Consider the following 19,588-nt stretch of genomic DNA (forward strand, 5'->3'; position numbering starts at 1 on the left):
AAACATTATATATTGTAATCCAATCAAGCAAGAAACTAAAACACATCATTCACAACAAAACAATGCATATCATTCAGTGTAATTTCCAAATATTTCTTTACAATACAAACATGACCCACCCCTAGGTCAAAGCAGGTTAATCTCTTCAATCAATCAGAGTGTTCAAGTAGAGAACTTCTTAAGCAAGTGTCCTTTTACACACACTGCCATTGTAGGCTTCCTCCCAGTACCATCAGGCAAGGGCATGCTTAAGTTAGTAAAGTCACAAAACAAACAAAAAAGTACAAATAAAGTTCTCTTGGGGATATATCCTTCTCCCCACATTGTTGTTCCAGGCTTCTTCTTGGCACCCAAAGTCCTAAGTCAAAGAAAAAGTCTAAACAAAGTTCTATTGAGCATCTGTCCTCTCCATGCTGTTCCCCCACTTCCAGGTCCTGAGAGGTGGCTGGGCAGTAAAGCCAATAGGGTGGGGTCCCTGGGGGTCCAAGGCACTTCCCCCACCCGAGCATAAACAAACCCACCCCTCCCTCCTGGGTCCTAAGCAGTCCCATGAAGGGACCAAAAAGGCACACTCAGAGCCTTGCTGCAAAGTTTCCATCTTGCCCCAGGTCTGAACTCCAAGCTCTTGGAGGAGTGGTGATGTGAAGAATCTGGGCAGCTATAGTTAAGAGCCCTCCAGCTTGTTAATCCAGATGATTGGACTTTGTTAAACCCTGGTAACTATGAATTGAGATCTGAATCAGACAAGGTCAGTCTGTTGACTTTGTAATTTATTTGTATTTGCTCTGAAGTTCAGGGTGCTGGCTTTTTCCCCTGAAGTAAGTGAATGATATTTGTATGTTTGATTAAATTGAGATTGTTAACCCCTTAATGTTGCTTTCCTTAGTAAAGCAGATCAAAACAATCTGGGCTTGGAGCATTCTTGTTGTTGGGCTTGTGCTGGTTTTTCACCCCCACAGCAGCTGCTAGCCGAATTATTGCAACAATTGGCTTCCTTGCCTTGCTATTCTTTATATATGACATTTTCCATTATAGGCTTGTGGATTTGCACTTTCCTTGCGCCATGAATGCAAATTGCCTTCACTTCTGCTTCTTATTTTACCTATCTTCCTTCAAGACTTAGCTCAAGGACAATTTTCTAGAGATCTTGTCATTCTGGGTGCTAGTCCCTTCCCTCTGAGGTTATTTTATTTCTGCTCTGTATATTTCTTTCATTTATATAGTTATAGACTTATTATAAGCCTCCTTAAAATGTGAGGTCCTTAACAGCAGCATCTATGTGGCCAATGCTTAGCATAGTGTTTGACACATAAGCAGTACTCAAAAATATTTTTGACTGCCTCTCAGATCTATAGCTTGGCCAACAGGAATACCTAGATTTGGCACTTCCTTCAGAGCCATATTTTGATAACCTTGCCATGTCATTTAACTGACTATGAACCTGAGTTTTTTCATATGTAAGATTGTGTTCATAATAATATCAACTACCTCATTGAAATTTTAGGGGGTTCAAATGAGATAGTCTTTGTAAAATCTCTTTGTAAACTTTAAAGCACAATATAAGTATAGACCGTGATTGTATTGAAGAAGAACAGAGGACAAAGGGTTCTTTAACTCTTCTATTCTGACTTATCAACTTTTGTACTCTGCAAAGGATAATAATCTTTGGCCTGTAAGAATAGAAAAAAACATTGAAAAAGACAAAAATTCATTCAAGACTTCTGGGAGTCAAGATGGTGGAGTAAATAGTGCATCAATATAGCTCTCCCATATTCATCTCCAAATAACCATTACAAAGGAGCCCATAACAAATTCTGGAACAACACTGTTAGCAGAAAGATGGGATGGAGCAGCCCTTTAGCCCAGGGGACTTAGAAGATCAGCAAGAAAAGTGCATCTCACTTGGGTAAAAAGGGAAAAAATTCCACAGAAGAAAGCTTCCCAGCAAACCAACAGCAGGCCACCTCAGAAAACCAGTAAGAGATCCTGAGCCCCAGTGATGCTGAGCAGCACCAGGTCCCCTCATGAGCCTCTCAGCATTGCCAGGAGAACTGGGGCCTCCAGCTTTGAGAAGTACCATGTGTTTCAGTGTAGCTCTGGGGAAACAGGCAACCTCCAGCAGTTGACCTCCACATGATTCAGTTCAGCTCTGGGCAGCCAGGTGTCCTCCAGCAGCAGCTGGACTTCTCCATGCTCCAGCCCTGTCTAGGGCAAATAGTCAACCTCTAGCATCTAGAGAAAGTATGTCAGACTTACATGTGGTTCAATAGAGCTCAGGGAAAACAGGTACCCTCCAGTGGTCAGACTTCCATGGGGTTCAGTGTAGCCACAGGAAAATTTAGAAAAATCCCACCAGGCCTCAGAAAATGCCAGATACCATCACTAGGATCCAGTCCAGAATCAGGTAAGTTGCCAGATCTGTACAGCCTCTGGCAGGGCCACCCACCTCCCACCTTCAACACAGCACCAGACACAAGGGGTCCCTAGCGTTCCTCATGTCAATATCATCTTTGCACCAGAAAAAGAGCCAGGACCTGAAGTTACCAGCAAAAGAAGCCTGAGACAGAGCTCTTTCCACCCTGAAAGCAGAGAACAAATCTAAAAGAAAGGGAAAACACACAAAAATAAGCAAAAAACAACAAAAAACACCTAACCATAGAAAATTATTATGATGACAGGGAAGACCAAGACAAACTCAGAAGAGGACAGCAATTTCAAAACACCTATAGGCAAAACCCCAAAGAAAAATGGGAAGTGGTCTCAAGCCTAGAAACAACTCATGGAAGAATTCAAAAAGAAGATGAAAAATCATATAAGAGAGGTGGAAGAAAATTTGGGAAAAGAAATGAAAGTGATGGAAGAGAATTATGAAAATAAAAGTCAACAGCTTGGAAAATTGCTTAAAAACTAGAATTGGCAAAATGGAAAAAATCCAGCAAAGAAAACAACTTCTTAAAAAGTATAATTGGGGAGGGGGGTGGAGCCAAGATGGTGGAGTAGAAGCAGGGACCAGCTTGAGCTCTCCACCAAAATCCTTCAAGATACCTGTAAAAAATGACTCTAAACAAATTCTAGAGTAGCAGGAAGCCACAAAATCACAGATTGAAGCAAATTACTAGCCCAAGAAAAAGTTGGAAGGCCAATAGGAAGGACAGGAAAGACTGGAAAGGAGCAGGCCTCAGGGCATTAAATAACTGGCAACTGTGGCAGTTTCCAGACTTCTCAACCCACAAAATGCCAAAGACAGCTTCAAAGTTCAGTGGGAAAGGTCTCTCACCTGTATGAGAGAGGAGCTTGATCTGGCCACAGCCCTAGCTCCAGGCTGGTGGCAGCCACTCTTACAGTGGCAGCTGCTTCTGGAGTTCTCTACCTACAGAAAGGAGGGGAATCATGGGGCTGATCTGGGTGGTAGTACTGTGTCGCAGTCCTGGGATGAGGAAAAGTGCTGGCATGGAGGAACTGGTGGCGACTGTGGAGAAGGAACTCTCCTTGCAGTTCCAGGGCAGAAAAGAGTGCTTGTGGTTGCTCATAGAACAGAGCACAGGCAAAGAGAGGAGTAAACACCTCTGTTTTGATCACACCAATTTGCAGGAACTGAGGATTTACAGGTCCCTAGAGATAACTCTGTAAACAGCTGCACAAAACCCCTGAACTGTTGGGCAGTACACCCTCCACTTAACAAAGAGCTCAAAAGTCAAATAATTGGCTGGGAAGATAAACAAACAAGTGGAAAAGAGGAAGACTATAGAAGGTTATTTTCTTGGTGAAAAGCTATTTTCTTATTTCTTTGGTGGTGAGGAAGATCAAAACATGCAACTGGAGGAAGACAGCAAGGACAGGGCTCCTAAACCCAAAGCCTCCAAGAAAAATAAGAAATGGTCTCAGGCCATGAAAGAGCTAAGAGAGGATTTTTAAAATCAAGTAAGAGAAGTAGAGGAAAAATTGTGAAGAGAAATGAGAGTGATGCAAGAAAATCATGAAAAATTAGTCAATAGCTTTGAGACCCAAAAAATCCTCAGGAAAATAGCACCTTTAAAAATTGAGTAACCCAAAAGGCATAAGGAGTCCAAAAAGCCAATGAGGAGAAGAATGCCTTAAAAAGTAGAATTGTCCAAATGGAAAAAGGAGGCCCAAAAGATCACTGAAGAAAATAATTCCCTAAAAAATTAGAATGGAGCAAATGGAAGCTAATGACTTTACGAGAAATCAAGAAAGTATAAAACGAAACCAAAAGAATGAAAATAGAAGATAATGTGAAATACCATATTGGAAAAACTACTGACCTGGAAAATTGATCCAGGAGAGAGCATTAAAATTATTGGTGTACCTGAAAATTATGATAAAAAACAGCCTATGCATCATCTTTCAAGAAATTATGAAGGAGAACTGCCCTAATATTCTAGAACCAGAGGGTAAAATAGAAATGGAAAGAATCCACTGATCACCTCCTGAAAGAGATCCCAAAAGGAAAACTCCTAGGAATAATGTAGCCAAATTCCAGAGTTCCCAGCTCAAGGGGAAAATATTCCAAGCAACCAGAAAAAATTCAGGTATTGTGGAATCACAATCAGGATAACACAAGATTTAGCAGCTCCTAGACTAAGTAATAAGAGGGTTTGGAATATGCTATTCCAGAGATCAAAGGAGGAAGGATTAAAACCAAGAATCACCTACCCAGCAAAACTGAGTATAATACTTCAGGGGAAAAATGGAATTTCAATGAAATAGAGAACTTCCAAGCATTCTTCTTGAAAGCACCAGAGCTGAATAGAAAATTTGACTTTCAAATACAAGAATCAAGATAAACATGGAAAGGTAACAAGAAAGAGAAGGCATAAGGGACTTACTAAAGTTGAACTGTTTACATTCCTACATGGAAAGATGATATTTGCAACTCATGAGACTATTCTCAGTATTATGGTAGTTAGAGGAAATATAAATAGATAGATAGATAGAGAGAGAGAGAGAGAGAGAGAGAGAGAGAGAGGTAGATAGATATAGATATATGTATGCATGTATGTGTGTATATGTATGTATTCTATATGTGTAATATATATTTATGTGTTTATATGTATGTATGTGTTTATATATATATATGTGTATATATATATGTATATATATATGTATATATTCTCAGTATTAGGGTAGTTGAAGGGAATGTATTTATATATGTATATACAGACAGAGGGCACAGGGTGAGTTGAATGTGAAGAGATGATATCTAAAAAATAAAATTAAGTGGTGATAAAGGAATATGTTGAGAGAAGGAGAAAAGGAGAGATAGCATGGGGTAACTTATCCAACATAAAAGAGCAAAAAAAAGCTGCTACATTGGAGAGAAAGAGGAGGGAGGTGAAAGGGAATGAATGAACCTTACTCTTATCAGATTTGGCTTAATGAGGGAATAACATACACTCTCAATGAGGTATCTTGCACACAGGGAAGTGAGGGGGGAAGGGATAAGGGGAAAGTTGATGGAAAGGAGGGCAGATTTGGGGAGGGTGTAGTCAGAAGCAAACATTTTTGTAAAGGGACAAGATAAAAGGAGAAAATAGAATAATTGAGGGGTGCGATATGATGGAGTGAAATATAGTTGGGAAGTGTTTTGTGTAACAGCATATTTATAATCTATATTGAATTGCTTGCCTTCTAAATGAGGGGGGTGGGTGGAGGGAGAAGAAGGTGGAGAATCTGGAACTCAAAGTTTTAAAAAACAAATTTTTAAAATTGTTTTTACATGCACCTGGGAAATGAGACATATAGGCAATGGGGTATAGAAACCTATCTTGCCCTACAAGAAAGTAGGGTGAAAGGGGATAAGGTGGAGTGGAGTGATAGGGGGCAGGGCAAACTAAGGGAAAGGGTAATCAAAATGCATGCCATCTTGAAGTGGGTGTAGGGGAGAGAAGGGGAGAAAATTTGGAATTCAAAGTCTTGTGGAAATGAATGTTGAAAACTAAAAATAAATAAATTAAATTTAAAAAGGAAAAAAGAAAAGAAAAATGATCTGGAAATTTCATTGGGAACTGACCTCTAAAGGAAATTTTCTAGATCATTCTATTTTGCAGCATAGACTTCTTAATGCAAGAACCATCATAAGGTAAAGTGCCTGGTACTATAGACACTGCACAAATGTTAGCTATATTTAACTTCTATATTCTAAGTGAGCCACTACCCTTTTCTTTTGGTGAGAGTGAGGTAGAGGGGTAACAAACATCACAGTAAATCATGTGAAAATGGGTAGGGGAGGCAAGAGACACAGAAGCCTGTCCTGGCTCATCCAATCTGAAGGTGGGGAGAAAGGATATTGATTGCTTTAGTCTCTCATTTATGAAGAGAGTAGGGTAAGTCCAATGAAATCATTGAAACAACATAGAATAGAATTCAAGTTTTGTCTCAAACCAGAGAGGAAAATTAAATAATTACTTTTAATTTTTTCTCATGGAGAGGGTAGTCTTGGCAATGGAATTTTACTAGAAGCTATGAAAAGCTAGGTGTCATATCATCTAGATGGTTGAGTTACCTATACCTATCCTAGTATTGGATTTATGATTGCCTAGAGGAAGCCAATAATCTAAGTGATAATGGGGACTGAAATACAGAAGTAAAATATGGTGACTTTACAAAAATTAAGTGGCTATGGTAGGGCTGGATATTGTAATATAGAACACAGGATGATTTCCATCATCATTCATTTCATTATCCATAAATTTATATTACCGTATTAGTGATGCAATGTAAAAGGTAATACAGATAAGAAGAAGAATGATGATGATGATGCAAATAGTAAAAAAAAGGAAACAGGGAGAAGAAAATGAAATTTACCAGTGTCCTGACTTAAGAGTGGATATAGGGAGAAGCTCATGCTATATAGTCGAATGGTCCTTCATTCATTAGGATGCAGAACAATAAGGTGTGAGAAGTGTATAAAAATATATGAATGGGAAAACATAATTTAGAATTATCTACAGTATAGATGGGAATGGAAATAAGGAAGAGGGGAAAGAAAATGAACAATTTACAAATAGTGGCAGAAAATATTATTCATTAATAGTTTGAATAGGGAGGGATAGAAGAAGGATATTTCTTAATAGTATTCTAATATGATCAATGAAAGGGAAGAATCAACATTAGAAGAAAGAAGTAAATAAGTAAAAAGGAAAGGAAATTAACAACTTAAATAAATTTAAGGATGTTGGAATATAGTAAGTCAATAAGATGGGGAGGGGGGAGAGCCTGTAGGAATTGATTAGCATCAAATAAATGTAAGCAGAATTAATTGTAAGAACAAAATACTGACTCAAAAAGAGAAAAGAGATAAAGTCAATTCAAATGAAATAAATGGAGTGACCATATTTCTAAAAATAATAATATTAATTGTGAGTGGATAAAAGTCTAATAAAACAAAGATAATTATGTTAAGCATAAGAAAAAATATGAATGGAAAAGCATTCATATATATCCACATAAACTGAAAATGTAAGGATGGAACAAAAATTAATCTGAATCAGGCTTCCTTTCTACTGCCCCTACCCAACACCTTAAAAAAGAGTAAGAAATTGTGATAATGCAAGAGGTTCAATAGGGCTAGAGAAGATCAAATTATACCCTTAAAAAACAGAAAATATGATTGTGTAAATATGATTCAGCATGACTTTTTTCTTTTTGAATATGTTTTATTTTAGTAAATATTTCCCAATTAAATGTAACATTTTAAACCTTTTTTATAAATTTGCATTGCAAATTCTCTCCCTCCTGCCCTACTTCTCTCCTTGAGAAGGCAAGCAATTTGATATGGCCATATAATGAGAAGATAGTACTCATTGGAAAAGACCCTAGTGTTGGGAAAGATTTAAGAAAAAATAGAAGGTATGGAATAGAATAAGAAGGACAGATAGTGTCATAGAGACAATAAACATGAACTTGGAGAAACTTAGATAGATAGTGGAGGATAGAAGAACATGGTCTTCTAGGCCCCATGAAGTCATGAAGAATCAGATATGACTAAATGACTAAAAAACAACAATGAAAAATATATTTCCATATAAGCCATTTTGCAAAAGAAAACACCGACCGTTCCAGAACAAATACAAGCAAAATAAAGAGATTTTGAACAAAACAGTATGCTTCATATGCTTCAATCCTTGTTTAGACTTCATCAGGTCTTACACTGGACATGGATGGTGTTTTTGATCATAAGTTCTGCAGAATTTTCTTGGATTTTCTTGGCATTGCTGAGGTTAACTAAATTATCCACAGTTGATCACTGTACAACATTGCTGTTATTTTGTACAATGTTCTTCTGTTTCTTCTCATTTAACTTGCATGCCTTCACATAAGTCTTCTCAGGTTTTTGTAAAAACTCTCTTGCTCATCATTTCTTTTTTGTTCTTATGTTTTTATTAATCAATTTATTTTTAGTTTTCAACATTCACTTCCACAAGACTTTGAGTTCCAAATTTTCTCCCCATCTCTCCCCTCCCCCATCCCAACACGTGTGCATTCTGATTATCCCTTCCACGAGTCTGCCTTTCCTTCTATCACCCCATATTCCTTTATCTCCTTCCCTTCTATTTTCCTGTATTGTAAGATAGATTTCTATAACCCATTGCCAGGATATTATTATCAAATATTATATGGACTATTTGGAAAAATAAGTGAAGAAGGCACCCTACCAAATGCTTTTTTATGACACAAATACGGTACTAAAACCTAAACCAGGAAGAGTCAAAACAGAGAAATAAAATTATAGACCAATTTCCCTAATGAATATTGATGCAAAATTTTTAAGTAAAATATCAGCAAAAAAAATTACAGCAACTTATCATGAGAATAATACACTATGACCAGGTAGGATTTATTCCAGGAATGCAAGGCTGGTTCAATATTAGGAAAATTATCAGCATAATTGAGCAAATCAACTACAAAACTAGTAGAAACTATGTGACTATCTCAATAGATGCAGAAAAACTTTTGATAAAATACAATGCCCATTCCTGCTAAAGCACTAGACAGCCTAGGAAGAAACAGAGTCTGCCTTCAAATTGTAAATAGCTTCCACCCAAAACCATCAGCAATCATTATATGTGATGGGGATAAGCCAGATACATTTCCAATAAAATTGGGGGTAAAACAAGGATGTCCTTTGTCACCCCTATTATTCAATTTGGTACTAGAAATGTTAGCTTTAGCAATAATAAAAGAAAAATAAATTGTAGGAATTAGAATAGGCAAAAAAGAAAATAAGTTATCATTCTTTGCAGATAACATACTTAGAGAATCTTAAAGAATCAAATAAAGAAACTACTTGAAATAATAAAAAAAAACTTTAGCAAAGTGGCAGGATATAAAATAAACCCACACAAATCCACAGCATTCCTGTACAATACCAACAAAGCCCAAAAGCAAAAGATAGAAAGAAAAATCCCATTTAAAGATACTGTAGACACCATAAAATATTTGGGAGTCTATCTGCCAAGACAAACCCAGGAACTATATGAACACAATTACAAAATACTTCTCATATTAATAAAGTCACATCTAAATAAATGAAACCACATCAGTTGCTCATGATTAGGCATTTTCTTTTTCTGTCATATTAGCCAATCTAACAGGTGTGAGGTAGTAACTCAGTTCTTTTAATTTGCATTTCTCTCATCAATAATGATTTAGAACATTTTTTTCATATGTCTATAGAAAGCTTTGATTACTTTCTCTGAAAACTCATATCCTTTGACCATATATCAATTTAGGAATGGCTTTTTATTTCTATAAATTTGACCCAGTTTTGTATATGTTTGAGAAATGAAGTCTTTATTAGAGAAACTCAAGATAATTTTTTTCACAGTAAATAGTACTATTTGTTTTATTCCATCTTATTTTCCTCATTTATCCTACTCTCTCCTTTTACCCTGTCCATTCTCAAAAGTGTTTTGCTTCTGACTTTTACCTCCCCCAAACTGGCCTTTTGATCAGCTCCCCCACCCTTATCTTATACCCTTCCCTTCTTACTTTCCACATGGTAAGAAAGCTTTTTTACACCCAACTGAGTGTACATATTATTCCCTCTTTGAGCCAATTGTGATCAAAATAATGTTCATGTGCTTCCCTCCCCACTTGCCCCATTTTCCCCTCCACTGTAAAATCTGTTTCAGGCCTTTTTTGTGTCAGATTATCTATCCCATTCTACCTCTCCCTCTACTTTTTTCTTAGTGCATTCTTCTTTCTCATCCTTTAATTTTTTTAGATAATCATACCATAGCTTTCAACTCATGCTTCTGCTTTCTGTTTACATAAACCACTTCTAAGTGATCTAATAATGAGAAAATTTTAGGACTTATGAATATCATTTCCCATGAAACAATGTAAATAGTTTTGCCATCAAATTCCTTATGATTTCTTTTTCTTATTTATTTTTGCATACTTATTTTGCATCTTGTATTTGAAACTCAGATTTTCTATTCAGCTCTTATATTTTCATCAGCAATGCTTGAAATTTCTCTGTTTAATTGAATATCAATCTTTCCCCTGAAGAATTATATTGTTTGCCTGGGTAGATGATTTTTGGTTCTAATTGTACCTCTTTTGCCCTGTGCAACATCATATCCCAAGTCCTTTTATCCTTTAATATAGAAGCTGTTAAATATTGTGTTATCCTGATTGTGGCTTCATGATACTTGAATTGTTTCTTTGGGCTGCTTGCAGTAATTTTTCCTTGAACTGAGAGTTCTGGAATTTGGCTATAAATTACCTGAGAGTTTTCATTTTGGGATCTTTTACAAGAGGCATTCAGTGGATTCCTTCAATTTCTAGTTTAACCTCTGGTTATAGAATATAAAGGCAGTTTGCCTTGATAACTTCTTGAAGGGTGATCTCTAGGTTTTTTGTTTTTTTTTTTTTTTATTATGGCTTTCAGGTAGACTAGTGGCCTGCACTGGACTGTGTTCCTCTCTCTCCTTGTTGCAACAGACTCCTGGGTCTATTTTACAGGTCAGTTGTTTTTCCAATGAGATATTTCTCATTTTCTTCTATTTTTATCATTCTTTTGATTTTTAAGTTGTTTCTTGATAAATCATAAAGTCATTAACTTCCACTTGCCTAATTCTAACTTTTTAGAAATTATTTTCTTCAGTAGGCTTTTGTGCTTCCTTTCCCATATGACCAATTCTACACTCCAAGGCATTCTTCTCCTCATTGCATTTTTGTGCTTCTTTTAACATTTGGTCTATTCTATTTTTAAAGTGTATTTTATTCACTATTTTTGTGCCTTCTTTGTCAAACTATTGACTCTTTTTCATGGTTTTTTTTGCATTACTTTCATTTTTTCCCAATTTTTTCCTCTACCTCTCTTATTTGATTTTTTTTGGAGGGGGAAAGGCAGAGAGTTAAGTGAGTTGCCCAAGCTCACACAGCTAGTGTGTCAAGTGTCTGAGGCCGGATTTGAACTCAGGTCCTCCAGACTCCAGGGTCGGTGCTCTACTCACTGTGCCACCTAGCTGCCCCTCTTATTTGATTTTTAAAATCCTTTATGAGCCCTTTCATGGCCTAAGACCAATTCATATTTTTCTTTGAAGCTTTGAATGAGGAGTTTTGACTTGATTGTCTTCTTCTGAATGTGTGTTTTGATCTTCTTTGTCACCATAGTAACTTTCTGGGGTCAGAATTTTTTTACATTATTTGCTCATTTTCCAGGCTATTTCTTGACTTTCAACTCTATGCTAAAGTGGGGCTCTGCTTCCTAAGTGGAAGGAGCACTGTCTGAAGCTTCAGGCATTTTGTGCAGCTGTTTTCAGAGGTAATTCTAGGGATCCGTAAATTTTTGGCTTTTCCAAGGTGGTATGATCTAAGGAGAGGTTTGTTTACTACTCTCCTGTACTCTGCACTGGTTTGTGAGTGACCACAAATACCCACAAAGGGTCCCTCCTCCCCTGTGGCCATAAGCTCTGCTCTGGTAGTGCTCTTTCTCATTCTGGGAATAAGACCCAGGGCTGTGACCCAGATCCAAGTATAGAAAATGCAATAAAGTCCTGCCCCTGCTGTCAACAAAGGGACCCCTGTAACTCTCCTTCTGACCCATTGTTTGATCCCATTACTATCTATGGGCTGAGAGGTCTGGAACCTTCCACTGCTGTCACTGATTTAGTCACCCTGAGGCATACTCCTAGTTTGCTGAAGGCTGGTCTGTGCTGACATGGACTGCAATGGACTGTGATCCTCAATCTCCCTGTTGCAACAGACCTTTCTTGTCAACTTCTGAAGTTGTCTTGGATTAGAAAATTGTTTCACTCCACATTTTCTGGGTTCTGTCACTTTAAAATTTGTTTAGAGTCATTATTTTAAGGTATTTGGAGGGTTTGGGGGATGATGACTACACCATCTTGGCTCTATCTCCCCTAACACTGCTACAACGTTGATTTTTTTAGCAGTTCCCTTTAAGCTAGAGAACTGGAAAGTTCATAGGCTGGTTCTCTCTTTGGAAATATAAAGAAGTCCAGCCAGGTATTCCCTCACCGAGATTCTTTGTCATCTAATTAACTTTTAGTATATCTTCATAGGTAGCAAAGCAGTTTTCAAAATCTGCCATTACTCTTTATGCTTTTCATTTTCAAATAACAGATGTCGGCAAAGTAGGACCAGACACTTCTGAGAGGCTTCACCTCCCCAGGCTTCATTCAACTAATCAGGAACCAATAGACAAAGCCTTCTTATCAACTGTTTTTCCCTGCCACAACTTCAAAAAGCTGCTTTTTGACTCCCTGCTGAGCCTTTCTTCTCATGACCATTCCTGGTGACTTTATTCTCTATGCTATCTTCTTGTCAGGTTTTTCAATCTTCTTCCACCCTGTTTATATACTTTCAGTGGCTTAAGTTAAAGGTTCCTAGAAATTAATGACTCAACTTTCACTTGAGGTTAAAATCTCACCAGTCCTCCTTATGCCTAGTTTTCAAGCATTTTTTTATTTTTCATCATTATATTTTTTTACCATATTGAATCTTAAAATATTTACATGCAAAAGGCAGAAGTTAATCCATCCTGAAGTTGCAACTACTTGTGTGTTTGCACAATAATACTTCACCAAAGTCAGTAACCCTGAAAATTGTTTTGTTCATACTTGTGTCTGCTAAGTTTCTAATAAATAAAGGTTCTTTCTCTCTTCCTTTTAATCACAAAATTTATTCTGTTTTGTTTTTCCCAAATTATTCAAGTTTTATTTGGTAACTACATATTTTTTCCTTATTTTTTCCAGTGTTTATTACACTGAATTTTTTTCTTCTGACTGTTAGATATCAAATGGTTCTATGAAAGAAAAGTACTATATATTGTTTACCAGTTGATTTTAATATTTTATTTACAAAACAAATGTTGTTTAAGCCACAGTCAACACTACCTGTTCCATACAAAAACCAAATAACTTAAATATTGGTATGATATTTCATGTGTCTTATATACAAAATAAATTAATATATAATTACATTTTTAGAAGGTAGAAGTGAATAGTTCATGATATCAGGAAAGGATTTATATTAAAGGGAGTATTTGAACTGTTGAAGAAGAAAAGAGATGATATAGGACTTCATTGTAAGTATGGGGATGACCAATATAAAGTCATGGAGGTGGATAATATTCTTTTATTATGAAGAAATGGTGCAGCTGGGCAATATTTCCAGAGTTTATTGAGTAAAGTAGTGACATGATCAAATCTATACTTCTAGAAAAATTCCTTTTTCAGGTATGTGGAGAATGAATGGTAGTGAGGAAAGACAGGAAGATCAATTACTTTATTTCCAAAGGAAGAGAGAATTTAAGATTGGATTAAGGTGATGGCTATGTGAGGCGAGAGAAGAGTTCAAGTGCAATATATGGTATAAAGGTAGAAATGACAAGAAATTGGCAACTAATTGGATATGTAGGGTGAAAAAAAATTGACAAGTTGAGGATAACACCAAAATTAACTGGTAGAAAAGAAGACTGGTGGTATCTTTGACAGTAATAGGGATATTTGAAAGAAGACTGAATTTAAGAGAAAATATAGTCTTATTTTGAGCATGTTTACTTTGAGATGTCTCCCAGGACATGTAGTTTGAAACCCAATAGGCAAAAACACCTCTCTCTCTCTCTCTCTCTCTCTCTCTCTCTCTCTCTCTCTCTCTCTCTCATGAAAGAAGTTAGAAAAAGTTTTGATGTACATTTCCTAGGAAAATGGTCATCTTTGTTTCAGAAAGTGAGCCACAGGGCTCATAGGGAAAAAAAAAATATGAAACTACAAATGATTTCAGGGAAAAGGAAACTAAGTTAAAGACATTGAACACAAACAGATAAGAGAAGGTTCAAATGGATTAATTACTGATAAATTTGATGACTGAATGGTTATTTTGTGAGAGAGGTTAACATAAGTCTCATTAACTTAAAGAAAAAAAATGGGTTTTATGAACTTTTACACCTTTCATATGATGATTTTATTGAAATACATAAAGATTTAAATGTTGTAATTTATTTTAGTGAATTCATCTTATAGCATGAGAAGGAGGAGAGGAAATCAAGGCCATTACTCAGAAATTGAAAATGAAAATATTTCATTACAAGATTTTATTTGTTAATACTTTTTCATAGCTATTTTTATAAAGGTACCTATCTGGACTTGTGACAGGAAAATTATGAAAAAATATTTCTATAAGAAAAATTTTGATTCTGTTTTTTATTTATTTAATGGAACCAAGGTGATCTACTATGTTTGAATATATTATTGTGTACATTTCTATTCCCTGCCCCAAATAGATTTGCCCCTATATTTTGGTGAAGTTTATAACTATTTCAAGTACCCAGATATTCAAACTTGCTTTTCTATTTGAATTTCCAATGCTTAACAGAAATTTTGGTATGCAAAAAAGTGTCCAATGCATTTTTTACATTAATTCATTCATCATCACCTTCACACTGCCTATTATTTTTATAGATTCTATGTAAAGCCATTCATTGCCATTTATAAAATAAGTCTTTAACATAGTACTAAACAAGTAAAACAATAGAATACACACTTATTCTACCATGTATGCTTGTATTTAACCTTAAGAGGCCTGTTGCCCCCTTTCTTTTATACCAGTCTTCTTGTGGAGATATCTTTCTTTTTGTGAAAGTTTTAAGTAAAGTGTGTGTCTTTCTTTTTATGACTTCATATTTATGCACTATGATCTTGTTTTGGTGCTCTGAACAAGACAGCAAAGGGTAATACAAAGTAGATTTCTACATGTGACAGATCTGTCTGGAAGCTAAACTTTAATTTGATTAGATGTGTACCATTCTAGTCATAACTCCCTGGAATGCCTTAATTCAGAATGCTGTAATTTAGAGAAAATCAGGCAGTGGATGAAGAAAGTTGGTGACATCATAACTGTCTTTGAGGTAATGAGATGTTTTGATATCTGTAAAACATTAATATCAGCCACAATTTATTATCCTTTCTTTTCTATGCATTTTTTATATCCAAAAACTTCTGCTAGGCTCTGTACATACAAATAATATGAGTATATGATCATTATTTAATATCTATGAGTACTTTGATTCCTTTCCTCCCACTACTGGGAAGGTGGAAATATTAAAATTATTTAATCCATATTCACATTCAATGAATATTTTAGCATCTGTCAACAAGACTGTGCTAGCCACTAAGGGAAATAAATATAAAACAAAGATAAGTAAGACAGTGACTGACAAAAAACAGAAAAAATTATTTAAGTCATCTTAAGTTTTATTAATTTAATTTGTTTGCAAATTAACATGATCACAAATATAATGAGAATTTAGGTTTGTGGAGTACTATATCATCTTAATGAACTAGGAATGAGATGTTTGACCCTAAAGCAGGTCTAGGTGGTATTATGATGCAATCTGTGCATGATCAGGCTGCCTATTTCTTTATCATGTCAAAATATTTCATTATGTCAAGAGCTTTTTTGATGGGACTGATTTTATTTTCTAGTAAAATGAACTGGTCAGAACCCTTTACAAACCTCTAAGTTTATGAGGAAGACTAAGTGAAAATTGCATAAAATATGCACTATCACTAATTAGCTAACTTTTCTGTGCACTAAATAGTTAAGAAAAATCTTCCCTTTTCCTTGATTATGTCTCTCATGTAATGAGCCAATACATGTTCCTTTAAATAGTGAGGATTTTTTAAATCCCATGGAATAAAATTGTGTCATTGATTTTTTAAACTTTGCAGAGAGCTTTCCATCTATGATATCATGTGATCCTCAAAATGACCTAAATCACCAATAAGTACCACAGGTAATATGAATGTGATTTTACACATTAGCTGTAAACTGAGGCACATAAAAAGTAAATGCCTTGCCCATGCTAATATAACTCGTACATGTCAGAGATGAGGTTAGGCACATACCTCTCCTAATACTAAACCCAGAGTGGTTACCATTAATACCTAAGGCCTCACAGTAAAAGACAAAAAAAACTTGTCAAGAATTAGGAGACTAAAATACAATACTAAGAGAAATATGAAGATGATATAGGAAGCATCCATCATTTTTTCTCCTCAGTACCTTTATGTAAGCTATTGGAGTGGCTACACATAACCTGCCATAGCATCTTGTTCATAGTGGGTGATTAAAAAAATACTTGTCGAATTATATTGTACAAGATTTACTTAAATTCTTCTCTGCCTAAGATTATGTATAAATTGTTCTAGGCCACAGGGCTTTTGGGGTAATACATTTAAAATGCTTTAAAAGACAAAGTAATACACAAAATATTTGTTTTATTAATATGATGTTCTTTTGGGAAAGGTCCTCAAAAATATGACTGTTAAGGGAAAAGAATCATGTTTTTTTGGATCATGATGAATAATTATAATAATTACTATTATAAAAAAAGTTTTTCAGTTTGCAAAAAATGCCCAAAAACTTTGTGAAGAATGAGGAAACTGAGGCCCATCAAAATGAAGTGCTTTATGCAAAGTCGCATTAGAAGTAGGTGCTGAGCCCTTTCCGCGCTGCCCCGAAGAGGGTTCGATACGGCGTTGTTCTCGGTTTCCGTCGTAACTTTAAAGGGAAACTTTCACAATGTCCGGAGCCCTGGATGTCTTGCAGATGAAGGAGGAGGATGTCCTCAAATTTCTTGCTGCAGGAACCCATTTGGGTGGCACCAATTTGGACTTCCAGATGGAACAGTATATCTACAAAAGGAAGAGTGACGGTATCTACATCATTAACTTGAAGAGAACTTGGGAAAAGCTTTTGCTGGCAGCTCATGCTATTGTTGCCATTGAAAACCCAGCCGATGTTAGTGTCATCTCCTCCAGGAACACTGGCCAGCGAGCTGTTCTGAAATTTGCTGCTGCCACTGGCGCTACACCTATTGCTGGACGTTTCACACCGGGCACCTTCACTAACCAGATTCAGGCAGCTTTCAGGGAGCCTCGCCTCTTGGTGGTCACTGATCCTCGGGCAGATCACCAGCCTCTGACTGAAGCATCGTATGTTAACCTCCCAACCATTGCACTGTGCAACACAGACTCTCCACTTCGCTATGTGGATATTGCCATTCCATGTAACAACAAGGGGGCTCACTCAGTGGGTCTGATGTGGTGGATGCTGGCCCGTGAAGTCCTGCGTATGCGTGGTACCATCTCTCGTGAACACCCGTGGGAGGTTATGCCTGATCTTTACTTCTACAGGGATCCAGAGGAGATTGAAAAGGAAGAGCAGGCCGCAGCTGAGAAGGCAGTGACAAAGGAAGAGTTTCAGGGTGAATGGACCGCACCTGCCCCAGAATTCACTGCTACTCAGCCGGAGGTGGCGGATTGGTCTGAGGGAGTACAGGTGCCATCTGTGCCCATTCAACAGTTCCCCACCGAAGATTGGAGTGCTCAGCCGGCTACTGAGGACTGGTCTGCGGCTCCTACTGCTCAGGCCACTGAATGGGTAGGAACTACCACAGAGTGGTCTTAAGTTTTGCCCCAGATGCTCTAATAGTGTTGGAAAAATGCTGATGGAAAATAAACATTGGTTTCTTACAAAAAAAAAAAAAAAAAGAAGTAGGTGCTGAAACCAAGACTCAAACTTAGACCATTGGACTGAAGGCTTAATTAAATTAGCAATGCTATTATGGCAGCTGGATCATTTTGCCTGTATTTTAATAAAATATTTTGGAAAAAAATGACTTTGATGTCAACTTTTTTTTCTTAGTTTTTTCAGGATTGAGAAAGTTAAAAACAATCTCCAACCTACAGAACTTCTATTTTCATTACATTTTTTTCCTATCTACACTCCCTATGATATCAGATTTCCTCATATTAAAAATAAATGTTTTATAAAATTCTACTTAGTTTTAGTGACTTGGACAGCTACTCATCATAATGACATTGATGGCACTGTGTCCTATTTGTTGAGACAAAATTCAGGGCATTCTATTGGATTCTTTATCATTTTAATCATTTATATAGACATATATTTATATATTTATTTAAATAGACATAGATTGGTCAAATAAAGTGCCTGCTCTATAAATTTAAGCACTACCATTTATTGTTCTATCCATTCTTTTGGTTTATTTTTCTCTTAGAAAAAATTATCATATCTTTGCAGTTTCAGAAATGTGGAGGAGAAAATTTTATGCTCTTGAAATCACTTAGAATGTTTATGAACTTCTTATATATCAAAGGAGGACACATTTTGGTGGAGTTCTCAACCCTACATTTTGCTTTGTTACATCACCTAATAAGGGTCATACTTTGCTATTTCAAAATTTCAAAGAACAGTTTGACTGATGTTTGTGAGGATTCCTGCAATGGTATAGATAGTAACATCCTTCAAGTAAGGGTTCATATCTTTCATAAAAGGTCCACTAAAACTTCTAGGGGTCTTCTTCTAGGCCTACCGATATTAGGCAAATACTGTGATATTAAGCCACTAGTCCACTGATTTTCCCTTGTTCTTGCTACTTGACTCCCAGAACTTTTCTAATGACTTATCCTTCAGATGATGTCTTTTAAACCAGTGGTGTCAAACTCCAATATAAACAGGGCCACTAAACTGTACAAAAGGGTTCCTGAAAAGGTCGTAATGACTTAGAAAAACAACATATTAACATTATCTAAGATATACTGTATTATTATTTGCTCTGTTAAATATTTCAAAATTATAATTTAAACTGGTTCAGACTATGTTCAGGAGCATTGTTCGCTGTAATGCACAGTTTATTTTCTGCATTTCACGGTAGGATGTGTAGCAGCAGACTGTGAATCACACATTAAAGTCTGGACTTAGAATCATATTTTTCTGAGAAAACAGTGACCAAACACTTTCACTTCTGTATATCCTAATTTTACCCCAGTTTCTGGTAAAGAGATGATACTTCTAGACAGGAAAATGTCCTCTACTTGTGCCATTGGTGCCATTCTCTCCCATGTCTTCTTGAAAATTGCTTCTGCAATGATCTCCTTTTCTCCCTATACTTAAATAGGATCCTATTATAACTTGCTCTAATTAAAAAAGTCTTCCTTATTAAAAAAGGTGTCACTTGACTATTCCTTGTTCTCCCTCAAGCTATTACTGTATATTACTGTCTATCTCT

The 19,588-nt window shown here is 36.2% G+C and overlaps 1 protein-coding gene across 1 annotated transcript; it reads left to right on the forward strand.

Moving 5' to 3' along the window:
* Positions 1-17,001: 17,001 nt before the first annotated feature.
* On the forward strand, positions 17,002-18,047 carry LOC118845367 (40S ribosomal protein SA-like). The gene has a single exon (XM_036753271.1). It carries the CDS (start codon positions 17,077-17,079, stop codon positions 17,962-17,964), a length of 888 nt encoding a protein of 295 aa, XP_036609166.1. The 5' UTR covers positions 17,002-17,076; the 3' UTR covers positions 17,965-18,047.
* The last annotated feature ends 1,541 nt before the right edge of the window (positions 18,048-19,588 follow it).

The sequence above is a fragment of the Trichosurus vulpecula genome, chromosome 4 (genome assembly GCF_011100635.1).
Source record: "Trichosurus vulpecula isolate mTriVul1 chromosome 4, mTriVul1.pri, whole genome shotgun sequence".
In the NCBI taxonomy this organism is placed as follows: Eukaryota; Metazoa; Chordata; class Mammalia; order Diprotodontia; family Phalangeridae; genus Trichosurus; species Trichosurus vulpecula.